This window comes from Gadus chalcogrammus, chromosome 16 (genome assembly GCF_026213295.1).
Source record: "Gadus chalcogrammus isolate NIFS_2021 chromosome 16, NIFS_Gcha_1.0, whole genome shotgun sequence".
Classification (NCBI taxonomy): domain Eukaryota; kingdom Metazoa; phylum Chordata; class Actinopteri; order Gadiformes; family Gadidae; genus Gadus; species Gadus chalcogrammus.
In genome coordinates, this window is record NC_079427.1 from 5,266,717 (window position 1) to 5,285,760 (window position 19,044).

At 42.1% G+C, this 19,044-nt stretch overlaps 1 protein-coding gene across 6 annotated transcripts; it reads right to left on the bottom strand.

Moving 5' to 3' along the window:
* Positions 1–1,186: 1,186 nt before the first annotated feature.
* LOC130405809 (NLR family CARD domain-containing protein 3-like) lies at positions 1,187–11,990 on the bottom strand. 6 transcript variants are annotated; one of them, XM_056611044.1, is made up of 14 exons: positions 11,919–11,967; positions 11,702–11,776; positions 10,836–10,937; positions 10,107–10,203; positions 9,878–9,997; positions 9,689–9,802; positions 9,426–9,495; positions 9,016–9,247; positions 6,824–8,603; positions 6,424–6,597; positions 5,153–5,326; positions 4,750–4,923; positions 4,506–4,552; positions 1,188–3,968 (listed from the first exon to the last, which is right to left on the bottom strand). In XM_056611044.1, the coding sequence occupies exons 4-14, from the start codon at positions 10,187–10,189 to the stop codon at positions 3,421–3,423; spliced, it is 3,516 nt and encodes a 1,171-aa protein (XP_056467019.1). In that variant the 5' UTR covers positions 10,190–10,203; positions 10,836–10,937; positions 11,702–11,776; positions 11,919–11,967; the 3' UTR covers positions 1,188–3,420. The 6 variants fall into 6 exon arrangements, with proteins under 6 accessions (XP_056467023.1, XP_056467019.1, XP_056467020.1 ...); XM_056611048.1 differs by lacking the exon at positions 10,836–10,937 and having other exon boundaries at positions 1,187–3,968; positions 11,919–11,937; XM_056611045.1 differs by lacking the exon at positions 11,702–11,776 and having other exon boundaries at positions 11,919–11,988.
* Between the last annotated feature and the right edge of the window lie 7,054 nt (positions 11,991–19,044).

Consider the following 19,044-nt stretch of genomic DNA (forward strand, 5'->3'; position numbering starts at 1 on the left):
CTCACTTGATCCAGTTCCTTTGCTGGCTTAAAGGGCACAGCACGCTGTGTTTCTGTGACAATTTGTTCCATATCTGCCAACTCGGCTTACTCTGAGAATAGTGAAAGACATACAGGCCAAGACATGTACTAAAGTTCTGACCCGGAACGGTAATTTCAAAGGAGAACAATACTGGCTGTTGCTTCAGAGATGCCGGTATATTTCCGTTTAGCAAGATCACGTAATCTCTGATGAAGTATCATTGTTTTATGATTAAGTACAGTACATTAATTTCATATGGCTCCTTTAGGGATGATTATTGGTTTGTGAGGACAACTGTTGGCTGTGCATCGCTGCACCTGCACTTCACACTTCACACAGCCCCACCCAGTGCTACATTTAGTCACTGTGGTGAAAGGAGGAATACGGTTTAACAAACCTACCTTCTGGAATTAACTTTTCATTATGTCTATGCCGTGTTGATTTAGTGTGGTTGGATTTTGCACACGTGCTTGTGTGTGTGACCAAAGGATTTGCAACCATGACACACACACACACACACACACACACACACACACACACACACACACACACACACACACACACACACACACACACACACACACACACACACACACACACACACACACACACACACACACACACACACACACACACACCCTTCGCCCTTATCAAATTGACCGGAGGGTGAACCCCACCATGATGGATTCACTGCCCGAGTGTTTTCAAATGCAAAAGAGTATTAAAACATGGCTTGATTAAAAAGCCTACATTTTTTGTATTTAATCAGTTGCATTCATCCAAAGCTACTTACGGTGAATACAGATACATGGGATGAAGGAGCAGGTAGGGGTTAGGAGGCATCTTGCTTTATAGGATCCGTACTGGTTAGGCTGGGGACATCGGGAATCGAGGCCAGTACCTTTTAAGCTGGAGTTTAACTCTCGCCACTTCACTAAGCTACTCTCACCAAATGCTAGAGATTTTACATAAGTGCATGCATACTGTTAGCACAATGACCGTTAGATTACACGGTACTTTCTTAATCATAATTAAACAAATTCCATTGTTCACCGTTATTGTACTATCATGGTAAAACATGAAGTGCATAGCAATATCCTCGCTTCACACGCTGATGATGGATACTCCGTTGTATGTGTTAGTGGTGGAGCAAATTGGGGGGGGGGGGGGGGGGCAGGATACCTGAGATCTGCTGGGTTTCAAAAGCTGGAAAGACATTCCAGGTGTGCAACTAGGATAAACAACCGAGTGCTGTGTTTGGAGAAGCATCTGTTAAGCCTGCAACTGAAGGAAAGGGAAGAATCATCAGCTGAACCCACAACAACATCCAGTTGGATCCACTGAGTTGTTTAATACCGTTATGCTTTATTAAAAAACAGACCAGAATAAATTGTCCCTCACATGAAAAATCATAAACAGGTGTGCACACATCGTTAATAACTGAACATGTTCTGCTTTCGTGGTTTTCACAACTGAACACAAGGAATCAATATTCAGTTTGTCATTCAGAAAATGAACATCATTCGCTTTCCCCATCGACCACTCCTATTACGAATACAATATTCAATCTCTTTTAAATCAGGTTCCGTGTCAGGCTTATCAAATCAAAACGTGTCAGAATAAAAAGCCCTCGAGTATATTCAACATTTAAACTCTCCAAGTTGACTTGTTCAGAGCAAAAACAGCTGCTATTAAAACAACACAATGTAATACATGTAGTTCCAGGCGTAAAGATACATCTATTCAAAATGTACACAGATTACTAGATATTACAAACAAACGTTGCATCAGGGGTGTGAACCCCCCCAGGCTCAACCCGCAGAGTTCCCCTCTAATCTAATGTTGCCACTAAGTAAAACAGCCCAGCAGTTGGAATACAGAGATGGATTAGCAATGAACAACCAAGCTCTAAAAATAGTGTGTGTGTGTGTGTGTGTGTGTGTGTGTGTGTGTGTGTGTGTGTGTGTGTGTGTGTGTGTGTGTGTGTGTGTGTGTGTGTGTGTGTGTGTGTGTGTGTGTGTGTGTGTGTGCGCGCATGAAGGCCTGAATGCATGTGTATGCGTTTTTAAACAAGCTTGAAATGTATGTCTGTGTATATATTTGTGTGGTGTGTGTGTGTGTGTGTGTGTGTGTGTGTTCCTACAAATGACACAAGGAGGCAGGGGGCAGATTCAGGTAATTTCTTATTAAAAAAACAAGTTTATATGGTATTTGAAAATTGAGATCTTGCTTCCTTGTCAAAGTGCGCTTCTGAAGCATTTTGATCTCACGAAAAGAATGCAACATGAGTTCTGTTCTGAGCAGAATGTTCACAAGAATGGTTGGCAGGAGATGCTAACTACTTAAAGAAACATATAGACACTTATAGTATAAAGCCCTGGAGTGCATGTGTGGAGAACATTCCCTTGACTTTGATGTTCGCGTCCAAGAGAGGGTTAGGCTAAACGGACAATTATAGTACGACACTACGTTGTGTGTAAATGCCGAGGCTTCTTGAGAAGCGGTCTATTGAATGGTCTTATTTAATGCTTAGACACAAAGACTGTACTAAAGAAATATTGCATATTTTGCCAGTCTCCCCAACTCACTACATTGCAATCTTCCCCGAACAAGGTAACGTGTCTTTTCGTGGCGCCGAAGTGCCCGTTGCTATGCTCTTCGACGTCACGGCCAGGAGCCATCGGCGGCAGGCTGGGTGGACGCGAGGAGCTCTGTCTGGTCAGCGGTTTATTTTGATGTCCATGTCAGAGTTAAGATTAAGCTTCTCAGTTTCATGCCACGTGTGTGGCGAACTCGATTAACAACATCGCTCACTGCGATGCTATAATGCTAGAACGGTACAATTTCTTTTTTCATTTTACTATACTGGCCTGGCCAGTACACACATTGATATCAGCAATCTCATAGTGTGAAATATTGTCCAATGTCAGGTCTTTAGACCAAGACTAATCTGAAAGAAAGCTGTCCTTTTTCAACAAGCTAATTGCTTCTGCCAGAGAAAAACGTCAAACTTCTATCTAAATCTTCATTACCCTTTTTCATTAGGCTTATATAGTTATAGAAACGAATGAATAATTAAGTGACAACCTGTTGAGAACTCCAGCCATACTTTTGAATGGCGATTCATCTCTTACACAAGAACGCACTGTTTTTCCTTTTCTATAGATATATATCCTACAATTTGAGAGACCATCTTGCTCCAAACAGCAACCAGGGCTGACGACATTGCAGCCCCCTTTGAGGGGGTTCAGGCACGCTTTGGCCAGATCTTGGAGATGTCGTTGGGTGCGGCTCGGCTTGTTTAAACTGGTAGCTGAAACACAAGTCAAGTACTGACTCGGCACGGCCCTAAGTGCAAATGGAAAAACACCAAAAGAGAGCAGCGGGTTCACTTGCTTTTTAAGATATTTTCGTGAATCTGGCCCCAGAACTCCATAACCTAAACCCAGGGTGGAGTTCCTGGGTGAATGTGGCATGAAAGGTGTAGATGTGTGTCAGTGTGTCTGAGGACCCTTCAATACCTGGGGACACTCTGTAGAAGGACAGAGTACCAGCAGACCAATCCAGATACACTCCTAACCTGTTGGAGCCAGGGGGGGGAAGACATATTTCTGTTCTAATACCGTTGTACCAGGCAGTGTACCCATCTTTACGACAATCAATACGCCAGGACTTGCTGTTCCATCCAAATGCGCTATCACCACCATATCCTAGCCTTGGGATTCCTCTGTATGTCACTCCTGTGGCAATATCTCCTTCCCTCTCAATCTCCCAGTAACAGCGGCCAGTAAGACCCTCTCTACACAACACCTGTTTAAAGAAGTCAAATCTCTCTGGGTGATCAGGATACGACTGTTTTTCTTCAACCACTGTCACCTTTGTGTTGTCATCAGACAGAGAGAGTTTTACGTTGGCGGTGTTTGGGTCCAGTGTGAGTTCACAGGCATCTGACGGGAGAACAAGACATGAGAAGGCTTTCAAAACACAAGGAAATAAAGGATGAGGTAGTTCATCAAATATGAGCCATTTAAATAATGTTGAAGTGATCTGTATGTGTTTGGTGTTTAAACCTTCATCACAAAGCAAATGTTTGTATTATACTATGTAGGATTAACAGCATAATTCCTTTGTTTTACCCTGAACAATGTACAAGTAGGCCTACGCTGTGTTTTATTGGAACAACGTTTCAAAAAGCCAAACTACAATATCTGGAGTAAGTGATAAAGTAATAAATAATATAATAATAATTGCAACAAGAATAATGGTACAATTGCATATCATGAATATAAATTACAAGTATCACGATTATTATGATGCACTGGCTCATTTAATATTTGTACAAATGATCACCATCATATGGTAAAAAATATATAGCAATTATTAATTAAAAATAGCAAGATTTGAACAAACCTAATGCTGTGTTGATGGGCTTTTAATCTAAATAGTTAGCGTGTTGTGATGAATCAAATTGAACAGACACTTACATTTCTTCAGAGCTGATTTCAGCCTCCACACTCCACCATGCTCGACACTGGGGGTAAATAGTGAGAGCAGCTTGTTGTCTTTAAACATGGAAACATTTTAATTCATTTAATTCATTTTAATCTGCAGTATCATCACTTAATAAACAACATGAGTTACATTTGCATTTTTTAAACCACTTCTAGCAGGTGGTTGAGTCCCTTGTAGGAGACCTTGTCGCTAAGCTGTCAGCTGTCCTTTACGTACCTGAGAGTCTCCAGACTGCAGTGTGGATCCTCTTGTCCGGCAGAGAGCAGCATAACTCCTGAGTCTCCTGGGTGATTGTAGCTCAGGTCCAGCTCTCTCAGATAGTTGGGGTTGGATCTCAGAGCTGAGGCCAGAGAAGCACAGCCTTCCTGTGTGACCAGGCAGCCAGACAACCTACAGATACACACAAACGCACACACACACTATAAAAATTCTATATTTACGGTGTAAATTTTAACTTTTATGGATGTAAATCTGTTAAATGTCTTAATCTTGTGAAATCTTGTGTTTCCATTAAAGGTTCATCATTGACCCTATTTTCTGATCATTTTATGATCGAAATGATCGGAAAAAAGGCTCCAGGTTGAAAAATCCCAAAGTTTTCCCTGTAAGTTAAACTGACCTTAGAGTTTCCAGTGTACAGTGTGGACTTCCCAGTCCAGCAGAGAGCAGCTTCACCCCTGAATCCTGAAGATCATTGGCACTCAGGTCCAGTTCTTTCAGACTAGAGGAGCTGGAGCTGAGAACTGAGGCCAGAGCTTCACAACATCTCTCTGACAGCTTACAGTCATTCAGCCTTCACACAAAATGAAGAGGAAAAGGTCAAGAACTGTGTAGGGCTGGAACCCAAATTGTTCAAAGTTTTTCGCCTGCAGTGACTATTTTTATGTTTAAATGAGGGACAACTACTAGAATTAATAGCCCTACTCTATTACTATGGACTTTGTGTGTCTTTGGATACTTTTACACTCTGTCTCTCTCTGCCATAACTGAGGCGAACCCGGGCAGATGAAGGGATTTGAAAGTCACGCAGCCATCCTAAGTGTTTTGCGTTATTAAAATAATATCACATTTGTTTAAAGAGAACAGCTTCAGAAAGGAAGAAATGATGACTTGATAAATCCTGATTCTGAAGTTCCTTGGTTTGTATAGAGCTTCTTAATGAACTATTCCAATATGTTCATTCGGGAGACTCAAAGGATTATCCCAAACTAAAAATGATGTCACATGGCCAAAACTACGTAGAACTGTGTTTTGAATAAGAGAAGTATTTAACGTTTTCATTATAAATAAAAGGGAAATGTAGGTGAAATAAAAATTAGATCTTTGAATGTTAGTACTTAAAAAATATGTAGAAATCCAAGATAAAATGTGTCATTGAAGTTAATGAGAAGAAGATCCAGATAAGAATTTTTAAGAAGAGGCAGTTATTAAAGTTAAGTTAATAACTCTTAACTTCACCTTACTGCCTTACTACATGATAACGAGTAGCATAATATTACAACATACACCTTGTACCATCATTAACAAACGGTTACATAATAATATAACCTAGCCTACACCTATTCGTCATTGCAACAAAAAGTTGTTTCTATGAAGATTGTATAAAGAATTTATTTACTACCAACGTGGGGGGGACACTATAATTGTATTTTGTGTTTATGTTTCTATTTATAATGGCAAGCATATGAATGTACTAGAATATCCACCTTAACAGCAAGGTGGAAGAATCCAATGATGACTGTGATGAATGTGATCCTCACAGGTGCGGGGTTATGAGCTGATATATTTAGACGTCATTAAGGAGGACATTGGAGGCGGTAGTTTGGAGGTTTCAAATGTCTTCTGATATGGAACCTTGCGGTGTAAGTTACACCACTAAGTAGAACTGACCTGAGAGTTTGCAGTGTACAGTGTGGACTCCTCAGTCCAGCAGAGAGCAGCTGCACTCCTGAATCCTGTAGATCATTACCACTCAGATCCATCTCTTTCAGACTAGAGGAGTTGGAGCTGAGAACTGAAGACAGAGCTTCACAGCATCTCTCTGACAGCTGACAGCCATTCAGCCTTAAAACAAAATAAACAGGAGCATATTAGTAGCTGTTATTAAAAAATATGTATTTGTAGGTTTTATTAATTTTAATTATCTATTGGGTATAAAAGCAGATTATTAAATAGCTTGCATCATTAACGCTGTAGGGTTTGTAGTGTTTTGCCTATCATTAATACCTATATTGTAGGCTTATGTGTATTGGTTTATGTGCATAATAATGCATGTTTTTAGTGAACCTACAGAGATGTTTTTGAGGCTTTCACCACTGGCATCATCCTAAGAAGACCCTTCTCTGACGCTGAGTACTTCTTTAGGTCAAACACGTCCAGATTCTCTTCTGAGGAAAGTAAGATGAAGACCAGAGCTGACCACTGAGCAGGGGAGAGAGATTCTTTGGAGGGACTTCCCGATGTCAGGTACTGTTGAATCTCCTCCACTAGAGAATGGTCGTTCAGCTCATTGAGGCAGTGGAACAGATTGATGCTTCTCTCTGGAGCGAGATCTCCACTTATCTTCTCCTTGATGTACGACACTATTCCATGATTGGTCCATGAGCTACTTGCTGTCTGTCCCAGCAGACCTTGTAGGAGAATCTGATTGGTCTCCAGAGAGAAACCCAGGAGGAAGCGGAGGAACAAGTCCAGGTGTCCGTTCTCACTCTGCAAGGCCTTGTCCACAGCACTCTGGTAGAGGAATTCTTCTTCCTGCGAGTTCAGTTGTTCTTCTGAGAGCAGATTTACACCAGTGTCTCTGAAGGACAGAAAGACATAAAGGGCAGCCAGAAACTCCTGGATGCTCAGATGGACAAAGCAGAATACCTTCATCTGGTAAAGTCCACATTCCTCTTTGAACAGCTGGGTGAACACTCCTGAGTATTCTGAGGCTGATTTGATATCGATGCTGCATTCTGCCAGGTCTGCCTCGTAGAAGATCAGGTTGCCTTTATCTAGCTGGTTAAAAGCAAGTTTTCCCAGAGAAACAATGATCTCCCTGCTCTTTGAACTCCGTTGAGAATCTGTTTCTGCGCTCCCATGATACTTCCTGATCCCTTGTATGGACTGAACTCTCAGGAAATGGATGTACAACTGAGTCTGGGTCTGGGGCATCTTGTCTCCTCTCTGGGATGTTTTGAAGAAGTCATCCAGTACTGTAGCAGTGATCCAACAGAAGACTGGGATGTGACACATGATGTAGAGGCTTCGTGATTTCTTGATATGGGAGAGGATGGTGCCTGCCAGGGCACACTCTCTGAATCTCTTCTTGAAGTAATCCTCCTTCTGTGGGTCGGTGAACCCTCTCACCTCTGTCACCATGCCAACACACTGAGCAGGTATCTTATTAGCTGCCGCAGGGCGTGTGGTTATCCAGATGCGTGCAGAGGGAAGCAGGTTGCCCTCGATGAGGTTTGTCAGCAGCACGTCCACCGAGGTCAACGCTGTGTCATCAGTCCAGATCTGGTTGTTCTGGAAGTCCAGAGGAAGTCGACACTCATCCAGACCATCCAAGATGAAGACCACTTGGAACTGATCGTATCTGCAGATGCCTGCCACTTTGGTTTCAATAAAGAAATGATGAAGAAGTTCCACCAAGCTAAACTCCTTCTCTTTCAGTAAATTCAGCTCTCTGAAAGAGATGGGAAATGTGAAGTGTATGTCGTGGTTGGCTTTGCCTTCAGCCCAGTCAAGAGTGAACTTGTGTGTTAAAACGGTTTTACCAATGCCAGCTACCCCAGTTGTCATTATTGTTCTGATTGGTTGATCTTGTCCCGGCAAGGGTTTAAAGATGTCTTCACATTTAATTTTTGTTCCCTCCTTGGCAGTTTTCTTGGCAGCTGTTTCAATCAGTCTGACCTCATGCTCCTTGTTGACCTCTCCACTGCCTCTCTCTGTGATGTAGTGCTCTGTGTAGAAGGTATTCAGACCTGTTGGCAGTCCTGCTTTAGCAACTCCCTGAAACGCACACCTGAACTTCTCCATCAGATGAGCCTTGATTTTATGTTGGCACTCTACAGCAACAGATTCTAAAATAGACAAACCAGAGAACAATATGATTTTTCACAATACGATTGGTTTTGGTGACAGTGGTACTTTAAATTTGACTTTAGATGTATCTTGTGACTTGCTCAGGAGTTATATTATTGTTGTGTATCAGTGGAAATTGATTTGCTATGCTAGAAAGATGGTGTTACATCTCTTCCACTGAGTTACATATCTGGATCAAGGCATTTAACATGATACCCCCCAATAACCTGACATATCTGTATCAAACCATTTAACCTCCAGGAGGAGAGATATTTCCACATGGAAATGTAGAAAAAGACTGCTCTTCCAAGCATTAATCTATTTCTATTTTTACTGTAATTATTTTAAAAATGTCAAAATGTCTCTGCTCTGTTAAAAGAAAAGTCCCTTTTGTGTTTTCAAGTCACCTACCGCTCCTCAGTTTGCCGGCGAGTTCATCCTGGTTGAGCTCCATCAGGCAGAGCTTTGTGATGTCTACTACTCCCTCTATGGCACGCCTCCTCTGATCCTCATTCTTACAATCCGACCACTCCTCCTCCTCCTCCCTCTGAGTCTCTGAGCCTTGTGGGTCATGCGGGAAAATATCCCTCCAGAGCTTCTTCAGCTCCTTGTCTACAAAAGCGTGTACCCTCTCCTCAGCCATCTGGAAAATAACAAATGTCAATGAGAATTTTACTCTGAACAAACTGTGGACATCGGAAGCGTCTTTCCTGGATTCACGTCCCACTGGTCTTAAAGAGGAAGCCTTGAGTCTACACAAGAGATGCTTCATAATGTTCATGTTGAGCTAAAGTAAAATTAATTGTCGGATATTAACACACCTTGATCAGCTCTGTTTGAAGTTGCGGTACACACTGAGCACCGGTAACCTTTGAACACACCTGGTGTTGTCTGTGGAGCACACACACACACACACACACACACACACACACACACACACACACACACACACACACACACACACACACACACACACACACACACACTGGTTCTACTGCATTTCTCCTGACTTCTTATCATCAGTATCTGTAAAGGCTGATAACAACCAACTGATGTGTTTCCATCATCAGTTTGAAACTCCTACCTCTCCTTTCTGGAGGGTTGTCCTTTTTTGAAGTCAGGAAAAAGACCCATAGAACGGTCACTATTCATGGAGACACAGCTGGGTCCAGGGAAGACTGCACCCTCATGCTTCCCACTAGAAAAACAACCAATCTGGAAGTAAGGATTTGTAGTCGTCTTTTAATTAGATAAATGATTTGATAAATCATACCTGCTCTCAGCACGTTGGTGACTTCCATCCTGAAAGTTAGGAGGAAAATCCATAGACCCATCACTCTTCATGGAGACACAGCTTGGTACAGGGGAGTTTACTCTCTTCTGCTGCTCTGGGCTTGAACACAAGACACACACAGCTTTTACTCAGACAAATTATTGTGTCATAATAAATCACTGCTGAGCTCGGAGAAGGACAGACACACAGTTAAAGATCCTCTTCTTACCTCTTAGCTTTGCTCTGGCGGCCATGTTCCCCAGACAGAGTGGTTTTAGAGTTGGGACCCCAGTCCTCTCTCTCCTCATTCATCGTAGAATGGAGACCTGTACACCAACACAACTACATATTGTTTCTGTGGATTATATTTGAATACCGAACATGAAATCACAATCCTTACACAAATACCCTCCACATCTCTCTCTGTCTCTCACATCTCTCTCACTCCCTCCACCCGGTTAGAGTTATGGTAGGTTTAGGGGTTAAGGTTAGGGTTAAATGAATGTAGGGTACACTTTTGCCACAAACTGGAAATATATTCATTCACATATTCAGTCAGGTCTACGTATACTTTTCCTAGTTTAAAATAAGTTGCCGTAATGTTGTTGAATCAAGAACTGCGATCACACATTCAACAATTCTCTTTCATCATGCGCTCATACTATCCGATTGTTTCTGTTATTTGAAATGTGATGATAGAATTGGCGATTTTAGACAAAACCTTTCTTTATCTATTATTATTCTTTATGATTACTATTTGTCTTTTTTTTTTTTAAGAAGAATTAGGTTGTGAATTTCATGGGCTGTTTAAGAACAGATGTGGAGACTTTGGCAAATCAAAGGTTGAATCTTCTGGCAGAGAATGTTAAAATGATTAGATATTATTTGTGTAGTGTGCAAATTGGCAAATCAAGTTGTGGACTTCACTTGTTGTTTTGAGTCTGATATTATCTCTTACCAGTTGGATTCTTGCTCAGGTGCAAAGATGGGCGGGCCTTAATTCTCCATATCTGTATTATATAATGCTTCTTTTATGCTTGATGGTATGTTTGGTTGCCCCCTGTGGTTCAGAGAATGAAACAATATTGTGTACATTTCTACATATCTGCTTTGCTATCAATTGTTATTTTACTTAATTCTGAAGTTCTGGTCTTTATCATTTTATCTTTGCAGCAGCTTAGAAACAAAAGTGGATACTTGCTTGTTTTTCCAGTTTACAAACATGGTTGGCTGCGCACTCAGCCAGGGGGGCAATGGACCATTTTGTTACCATAATAAACGACTGTGGTCACATTAGCGACTGCAGCAATGTTCATCATATCATAGTGTTATGTATAAACCGCATTGTACTGCACTGTATCGTCTGATTTAGCCTAACAATTTAATGATAAACACCTATTACGAAGGTGGATTTGTTCGGTTGTCTATCTTTTGCATAATGTGTATTTTTGTTTGTAGTGTCATCCTAATATCACTGACTCGAATAGCATGATTTAGCTGCATAAATAATTGGCCCTAAGAAAGGTTAAAAGGCTTTCGCTACTAAAAACGTATGATTTATAAACTTGGCTTCAGTTGTTCATCAATGAACCTGCATGTGACTTTTAAACAGTCAACCTAACTTAACGTAAACACCTTTTTAACTTTTTTAATATCATCATTAATAACGGAAGACACATTAGAAGAATCCATCTCCACTGATTACAGAAAAACAATACCCTTAACTGATAGAAGAACGTGGTACATAAACTAAGAAAAGTGCATAACAAATCATAATATTACAACTCAAATCCATCCTTTTACAGATGTATCAGTCTTACATACCCGTCTTGTGTTTATCGAAGGGAATGAAAAAATAAATGTTGCCTGGCCTCCCTCCATCACCTCCACGGCGCCACCCTTCCATCACATTAAGGTAATACGTACGTTAGCCAATAACGTTCGATACACCACCAAAACAGTTCATACCAGCAGAGGTCCCTCAGTCGAAACATTCGCTCTTTCACTTGTGGACTTTTTTTAATATATTTCCTTCACTCACCGTAAAAATGATTCCGTACAGTCCGTTGATATCAAGGACCTATTAAAAGGTTGTCATGCGTTGATATTTTTCTCAAGTTTACAGGAAACTACCGTTTCCTTACGAGAAGTCACTCCCCCCGCGATAAGGAGGCTGCAGAATCAGAATGACTTGCTGGATCGCAGTCTTAGGACCGCATATTTAGGACCACGATTTCATGACACTGCCTTCGGTAAGACGATCAGAGTCTGAGATCTGAATGTGAACCAAGATTAACTTGTTTGACGTTAAAAACAATTCTGGTCTATTGAATAGGACAGAAAGATAGTTAGCAGCACCAAAGTGAGTAGCTTACTTAGGCTTAAAAGGCACACAACATAATGATTCCATTTGCTTATGATGGCTTGCTGCAAAAAAACTATGATTGAATTTGTTTAAGGCAGCCGTAGTGCCACTTTGGCAACAAGTGTAGTGGCGCACAATGGTTGCCACTACACTGCGTCTTGAATTTCAAAAATACTGTAGTCTGCCACTGCCAGAGTTAAACTTTGGGTCGTAATGTGAGAAGTGTGGAGTAAAGGTGCAGTGATTCACAGCCAACAGTAGTCATACCAAACCTATAGTAATCTTGAGTAGTATTGTATGAATCATTCGGCGTGAGACACACGCATTTCAACCCATGCACACACTCACACGCCACACAAAAGAATGTGTGGCGGAATTTCAAAACCGTCCGGGGATTTTATTAAAGCCTCATACATGTTCACATTGAATTTTGCGTTGGGTTTCTCTGGGTCGTTCACGAACCGCTACGCCCTCCCTACTTGTGTTCGCTTCGCATTGGTGGAAGTGAGTAGGGGGAGTGGTTAAGTAGAGCCTTCAGATTGAACGGTTTGACTTAGTTACCGTCATGTTTTGTATTTATTTTTTGACCATTATTGTTTTTATAGGGACAAACATTAACCATTTCTCTAAGGGATTGGTAATAAAGTTCTATTGATTGAACAGAAAGAAACAATTGGTCATACTTAACACACTTACCACAGCATTGGCCTACTGAATTGCCATCATAATAGCCTATATAATTATGTTTAACACGTTTAAAAGTTCAGGGGAAAGTATATGCCTCTACTGGTGTTGCTTAAACCAATAGCCTTTTGAGGCATGTGTTGCTTCTGAATATTAGTGGGGTGGACTGGCCATCTGGCCATACCGGTCATCGTCCCGGTGGGCCGTTGACCCAATGTGGGCCGGTCCGGTCCGCTATGTTTTTTATTTTTCCTCTCTCTCTAATTCCCTCCAATTGGGCCGGCCAATGGGCTACAGAGAGCTAGACAGTGTGTTTGCCAGCATCGACGCATATTATTGGTCTATGTTTGTCATTGTCAATCAATCATGGTCTGACTGGCTCAGAGAGTCCCTGACAGTGCTGTCCATCACAACACAAACCAGGGTGGGCGGGACCTCATGGCATGGGCCGGAGGTGCGGGAGCCGGTACGGAGCAGAGCCCCGTTTCCCGAAAGCATCTTTAGCCTAAGTGGATCGCAGAGTGGGTCGTACGAGCATCGTACTGTTTTCACACCTGTTTCCCGAAAGCATCTTTGGTAACGAACGTCTTGAAAACGCTCACACAGTCACGAGTAGCTAACGAGTGCTCCAGGGTACTCGTAGGACACTAGCCTCGTTAGCCTATAGCCTCAGTGGCGTAACCAGGCGGACATTCCTAGTATTGGATGCGTTTTATTATAACACATTGGTAATGGTGTATCACGTGCGTCCTGAGCCTAATGGGGCCATTATGTTCTTAGTTTGAGAGAGACAGTCCAGGAAATGTTTGAGCAGGCAGGGCACTTAAATGTGTGAGAGAAAGTGGGGGGGATTTGTGCAGACTGACATAGGCTACTCATAAACGTAGCCTCAATAATGTACTGTAATAATGTAAAATAAAAAATAATAAAAATATTAATTATAAAAATATAAAAAAAAATGCAAAGGAGCATATGGTGGGGATTGGTCAGCGTTGACGGGAATGTTTAGTGACATGTGGGAGGGTGAAGGGGGTTAAAAAAAAGTCTCAATCACTCTTCGACGTGCATGAAACCAGCCGCGTAGTTATGAGGGAGGCCGTCCTCACACCGATCTTCCTCGTCGTCATCGTCCTCAATGTCCTCCGGTTCAACCAAAGCTACCCCAGCCTTAGCTGCAAGTTGTTGCAACATTGCTGTCACACATATCACATCGCTGACTTGGCCGGCGAAAACTGGAAGCCCTCCGCTGGACTGTGAAGGCATCCTAAAGCGCAACTTCCACCTCCCGTTCGTGCGCTAAGGATTAGGAGCCTAGGCTTAATCAATTGTGTTTTAATATCTTTAGCATTCATATTATTGCAATCTATTCTTTTCGTAGGCTACTCTGCGGTTGGCCTTGATGGGGAGATATTTAACCCTTTTTAACGACATTCCTGCGCTCCCCCTGCGTCCTATCCCGTTTCAGCCCATGTCAGTGGACAGTACAATCATACGTTCATCTTGAGTGCAGCGAATGCGTTCACTTTAAGGAGGAGTTTCGGAAACGCTCCAAACGCAATTATCGATGGTTCGAAAGATCCACCGTTTCGAACCACCTTACGAGCGAAGATCCATCGATATCGGAAACGGGCCCTGAAAAACCCCAGTTGGTCGGAAAACGGCGACTTAACCTCTGGAGATGGAGTTAAATGTTCAAAAATTGACAGACCTATTTGGGTGCCGGTTCCACACCCCCACAGGTCCTGCGCCAGGAACGAACGGTGGGGCATATATGCTAGTAACGTTAGCCCTGGGGCTAGCTATGCTACATTTTGAGACTGTCCAAACAAGTAGAAAAACGTTTTTACATTGAATGTATGTGACCGACTTAACTGCATACTTGTGGACAACATATTATCCCAGAGTTGAAGGGCTGTGTCTGTTGGTAGTTGGTTGATTTTGTTTAAATAGGCCGAATAGAGAGAGAGAGAGAGAGAGAGAGAGAGAGAGAGAGAGAGAGAGAGAGAGAGAGAGAGGAGAGAGAGAGAGAGAGAGAGAGAGAGAGAGAGAGCGAGAGAGAGAGAGAGAGGAGAGAGAGAGAGAGAGGTTTTGTAGTAGATTGGCGGGTGGAGATGCAGCAACCATAGGATGTCTGTTAACTTCCTGTTCGGGTTTCACACCTTTCTGTCAGCAGCACAAGAAACACAAACTTGAAAAACAAAAAACTGTACTATTATTCGGATATACAGGGTTCTTCCCGTTCGTTCCCACCCCTAGTGCTAATAATGTAGTGGGCTGGTCTGGAGAGAAAATGCCAAGGCTGAATTTTTCTCCCAGTCCACTATCATACATTAGTCACCATGTCTGAGTGTGGACACATGCAGTCACATGTTAATATACCCCCCCCCCCCCCCCCGCCGACAAAATCTCCCTCTGAACTCAGTTCAAAACTAGAGAGCCCTGTGATTATTGTAATGACTTCAACAGACAGCAGCCCTTGCTCAGTCCCTGGTCTGTTTCCTAGTTGGTTCCATGGTGTCTTTGCCCGTATGGATAAGCTGAATTTTACTAGGTTTTCCAGGTTTGTTTTTTTAACACTGAAAAGACTGCAACGGATGTGATACTGGAGCCAGGGTTTTTTGATCTTGAGGCGGGTCTGGTCTCCTCATGTGATGTGGATGCAAGGGTTCATATCTACACTGCTAGGGTTAGTGTGTGTGTGTGGGGGGGGGGACTAGGGAAACCATGTTACTGGAGCTTAATGTTCTATGACACCCTCCCCTGCTGAGAGAGAGCGAGAGAGACCTATATGTGATGATGCATAATAATGTTATAGCCCGCCCATGCGGTGAATGCTTGCCATTAACTGCAGGTTTAGTTGTGTTAGCAATTCCGCTGTTCCCAGGCCCCCCCCCCCCCCCCCCCCCCATGCATATTTGATCACTTTGAGCCTGCCACAAAGTGTTAGCAGCAGGCAATACTTAAACTATAACATGAGCATTTAAAAGGTCAGATTTCTCGTCAACGTTGCCAACTTCCAGCGTTGAAAGTTTGATTTCATTAGGATTGAGGAACTGGTACAGATGGCTATTAGCTTCCTGGCGTTGCACTGCGTGGTTGCGGGTATACCGCCTCCGGCCTTGGGCTCTATCTTGGTTTGATGCTCCAACGGGACTCTGTTTTTATTAGTCTGAATTTACGTTATGGTTTGTGTCCGAGCCCTCGGGCGCAACACATTGATCAGCCTGCTAAGCTAGGCTACACTAGGCTAACAGTTGATAAGCAGTGGATGGGGGTCCGTTTGGCATTAGTTTCGCTCGGCTGCCCCACAACACCGGATTTACTTTTATCATGGCTGAGTCAACATGATGTTAATTAGCACCTCCTGTTGGTCAGAAAGTGGTGGATTGGAACATGAAGGCACTGCCTACTCCATATTTTCAATGAGATTGTTAAAACCAATGAATTGAGTTATGAAACCTGTCCAGTCCTATACCGAAGCTAATCGAACAATCGTGTCGACTATGAAACTAAACTAAAGTGGACAATGATTCTAGTTCTGATCCTCAAGGAATGAATGATCATCACTTTAAGCAAATTACCTATTACATAACTGCAGCTCTTTTGAAAAGAATCTGAATGAAATTGGATGTTGCCAACAATTCTCCCTTCTTGTTCTTGAAATTGCAAAAGTAATTCAGCGTTTCAATTATAAAAGGTGAAAGTGTAATCTTGCACTAAAATCAAACCTTGGACACAGCCCCAAATCCGCCACTCGCGATGTATTGCAACTGAAGCCTCTGATTGGCTCAAATTGTTGCAAGACGATGTCGCTTGCCATGCGGACTGTGACATCACTCGAGACTCATTTGAACCAATGGTTAAAGATCACGTTTGTTGCTGCTTGCCAAGCGGTTCTATGGCTTGGCTCTGTTTTCACTCCACTTGTCTTGTCTCCGGCATTCTGCTATGTGTGTTTTCAGCTTTAAACGTAAAGCCCCCCCCCCTCCCCGTCAGTATGACAGAATTATTTTCGTTGCAGAGATTTTTTGTGCCCACTCCGAATACTATTATGTAGATCAGCCCCGGGCAATTTAATTCCCATCATGCATTTGGAATGTGACACGCAGAGTCTCCGCTCCCGCTGCCCATACCAATGAGACGCTCTCTCGAGTAAGGATGAAATCTGCCACACACGTTCCTATGACACCTCGGGTTGTTGGGTTTGGTGTTCGTCTTTTAACCAAATGTCACACATGTAGAACGCATTTAAATGCTGCCAAAGATTATAATGCAACGTGAAGTCAATGTGACTATTCACTTTTTGGATTACATTTTATTATGAATCTAAGTCAATATGCCTATTCTCTTTTGGATTTATTGTGATTATGAGACAAAGTCATTATGACTACCCTCTTTTATAAATACTTTTTTTTTAATTATGACTTATAATTTTGTAAATAATTTCCAATCATTTGCTTTTTATTCACTGTGGGGGGTTACTGTTGGCCTAAAAAGAGTGCTTGTAGGCTTATGTTTGGTGTTCATATACATATTATAATACATATCATTATATTACTCATATAATCCGCTGTAATTTAATGTACACTGTTCATCTTGCATCGTGTACTTTACTGTCCCCGATTTACATTTCTCTAATACATAGCAACAGGAACAGGCATCGTGAGGTATACAACAGGATTTAGACATTTATGGACTGACATGAATTTATGTGATTATGGACTGAGAATAAATAATGTGTTTCCCTTGTGACCATGTGACTTTATTGGGACCACTCTAAAGAGAACCGTATGTGCTAGTGCAGGGGTCTTCAACGTTTTCCAGGCCAAGGACCCCCAAACTGATAGAGAGATGGAGTGGGGACCCCCTACTTGTATATTGTATAAAATTGTGTTTTATATTAAACTGGTCCTATAGTGCCATGTATAAATGCACCTTGTTATTTTGCATTCAATACTTAAGTTATTCAAATAATACACAGGTTCATATGTTCATGTTTTTCATTTTAAACATGTGCAACGTACAGTGAGTAGGCCACTGCCATTCATAACATAACATAACATAATAAACTGGTAGCTGCCAAGATCAAATGTCTGTCAATTGCATGTAATGCATAAAAGCAATTCAAATAGACAATTTAAAACATAAATGTGGAAAAGATAATAAGTGATGTTTGTTCGTGTCTTTCTTATCACTCCAGGAGTAGTCCGGTAACTTATCAACCCCAGCGTGTCCGGTGCTAAGCGACGTCAACGTCTTTGGCGAATTATTAGCGGATATTTCTCTGCTGATCGCTTACATTACCCCTTACCTAACAGCACTCTCTCTCTCTCACAGTCTTCGCTGCGCACTCTCATCCAAATACGTATTGTTTGCAGCGGAGAAAGGGGTAGATATAAAGACCGACGAGAAACTTACGTCGCTGTGCTGTCCTTCTTCGTAATTGAAGGGGCAGGCAGAGAAAAGCTCCCTCCTGCTGGGCTTTCATTAAAATGAATTAATCAAAACAAATACATAAAAATGTCGCAGCCAGTCCAGATGTGTCAGCTGTGAGCGAGAGACCGTACGGACGAATGTACGCTTACCACTTTTCTAAATGCCATATATACAGTACATTCAGATCGCATGATAGGAATAGATCTATTCTGATTAGAAATCAAACAAAAGTGTCCATGTAATCCTGGCTAGTGTGTTGGATTCACGTTATGTGTGTAAAACATTTCAATTTGTGGAAGGAATTTTCGCGACCCCCCCCCCCCCCCTCCCTGTAGTACCTCTGCGGACCCCCTAGGGGTGGCGGACCCCTGGTTGAAGACAACTGTGCTAGTGGATTAGAACCATTATTTTATTTATGATCATGAAAAATATCCTCTTTGAATCCTGTTTCCCTAATAAGCCAGAACATGCTGTGATTGAACCTCTAATTGTTTAAGTGAGGCTGTGAGTGTAAAAATACACCTAAATAAATAAACCCAAGGCAATGCATTTTCTTTATGCCTAATTAGTGGCCAGTTGCTTTGCCTTGATAAACTAAGATAATGATAATTAAATTAAGCTTCGATGTCCCCGAGGCAGCAGATGCCTCTATGGAGACTGTAGACGGCTCTCGGCTTGTCAG

What these genes read in the sequence shown, in the direction of transcription:
- LOC130405809 (XM_056611048.1), bottom strand. Translation starts at nt 10,189, where the DNA reads ATGAATGAGGAGAGAGAGGACTGGGGTCCCAACTCTAAAACCACTCTG. An exon ending in CACCAACGTGCTGAGAGCAG is followed by an intron (nt 9,803 to 9,877) that starts GTATGATTTATC and finishes TTGTTTTTCTAG; the next exon opens with TGGGAAGCATGAGGGTGCAG. An exon ending in TTCAAACAGAGCTGATCAAG is followed by an intron (nt 9,248 to 9,425) that starts GTGTGTTAATAT and finishes GTTATTTTCCAG; the next exon opens with ATGGCTGAGGAGAGGGTACA.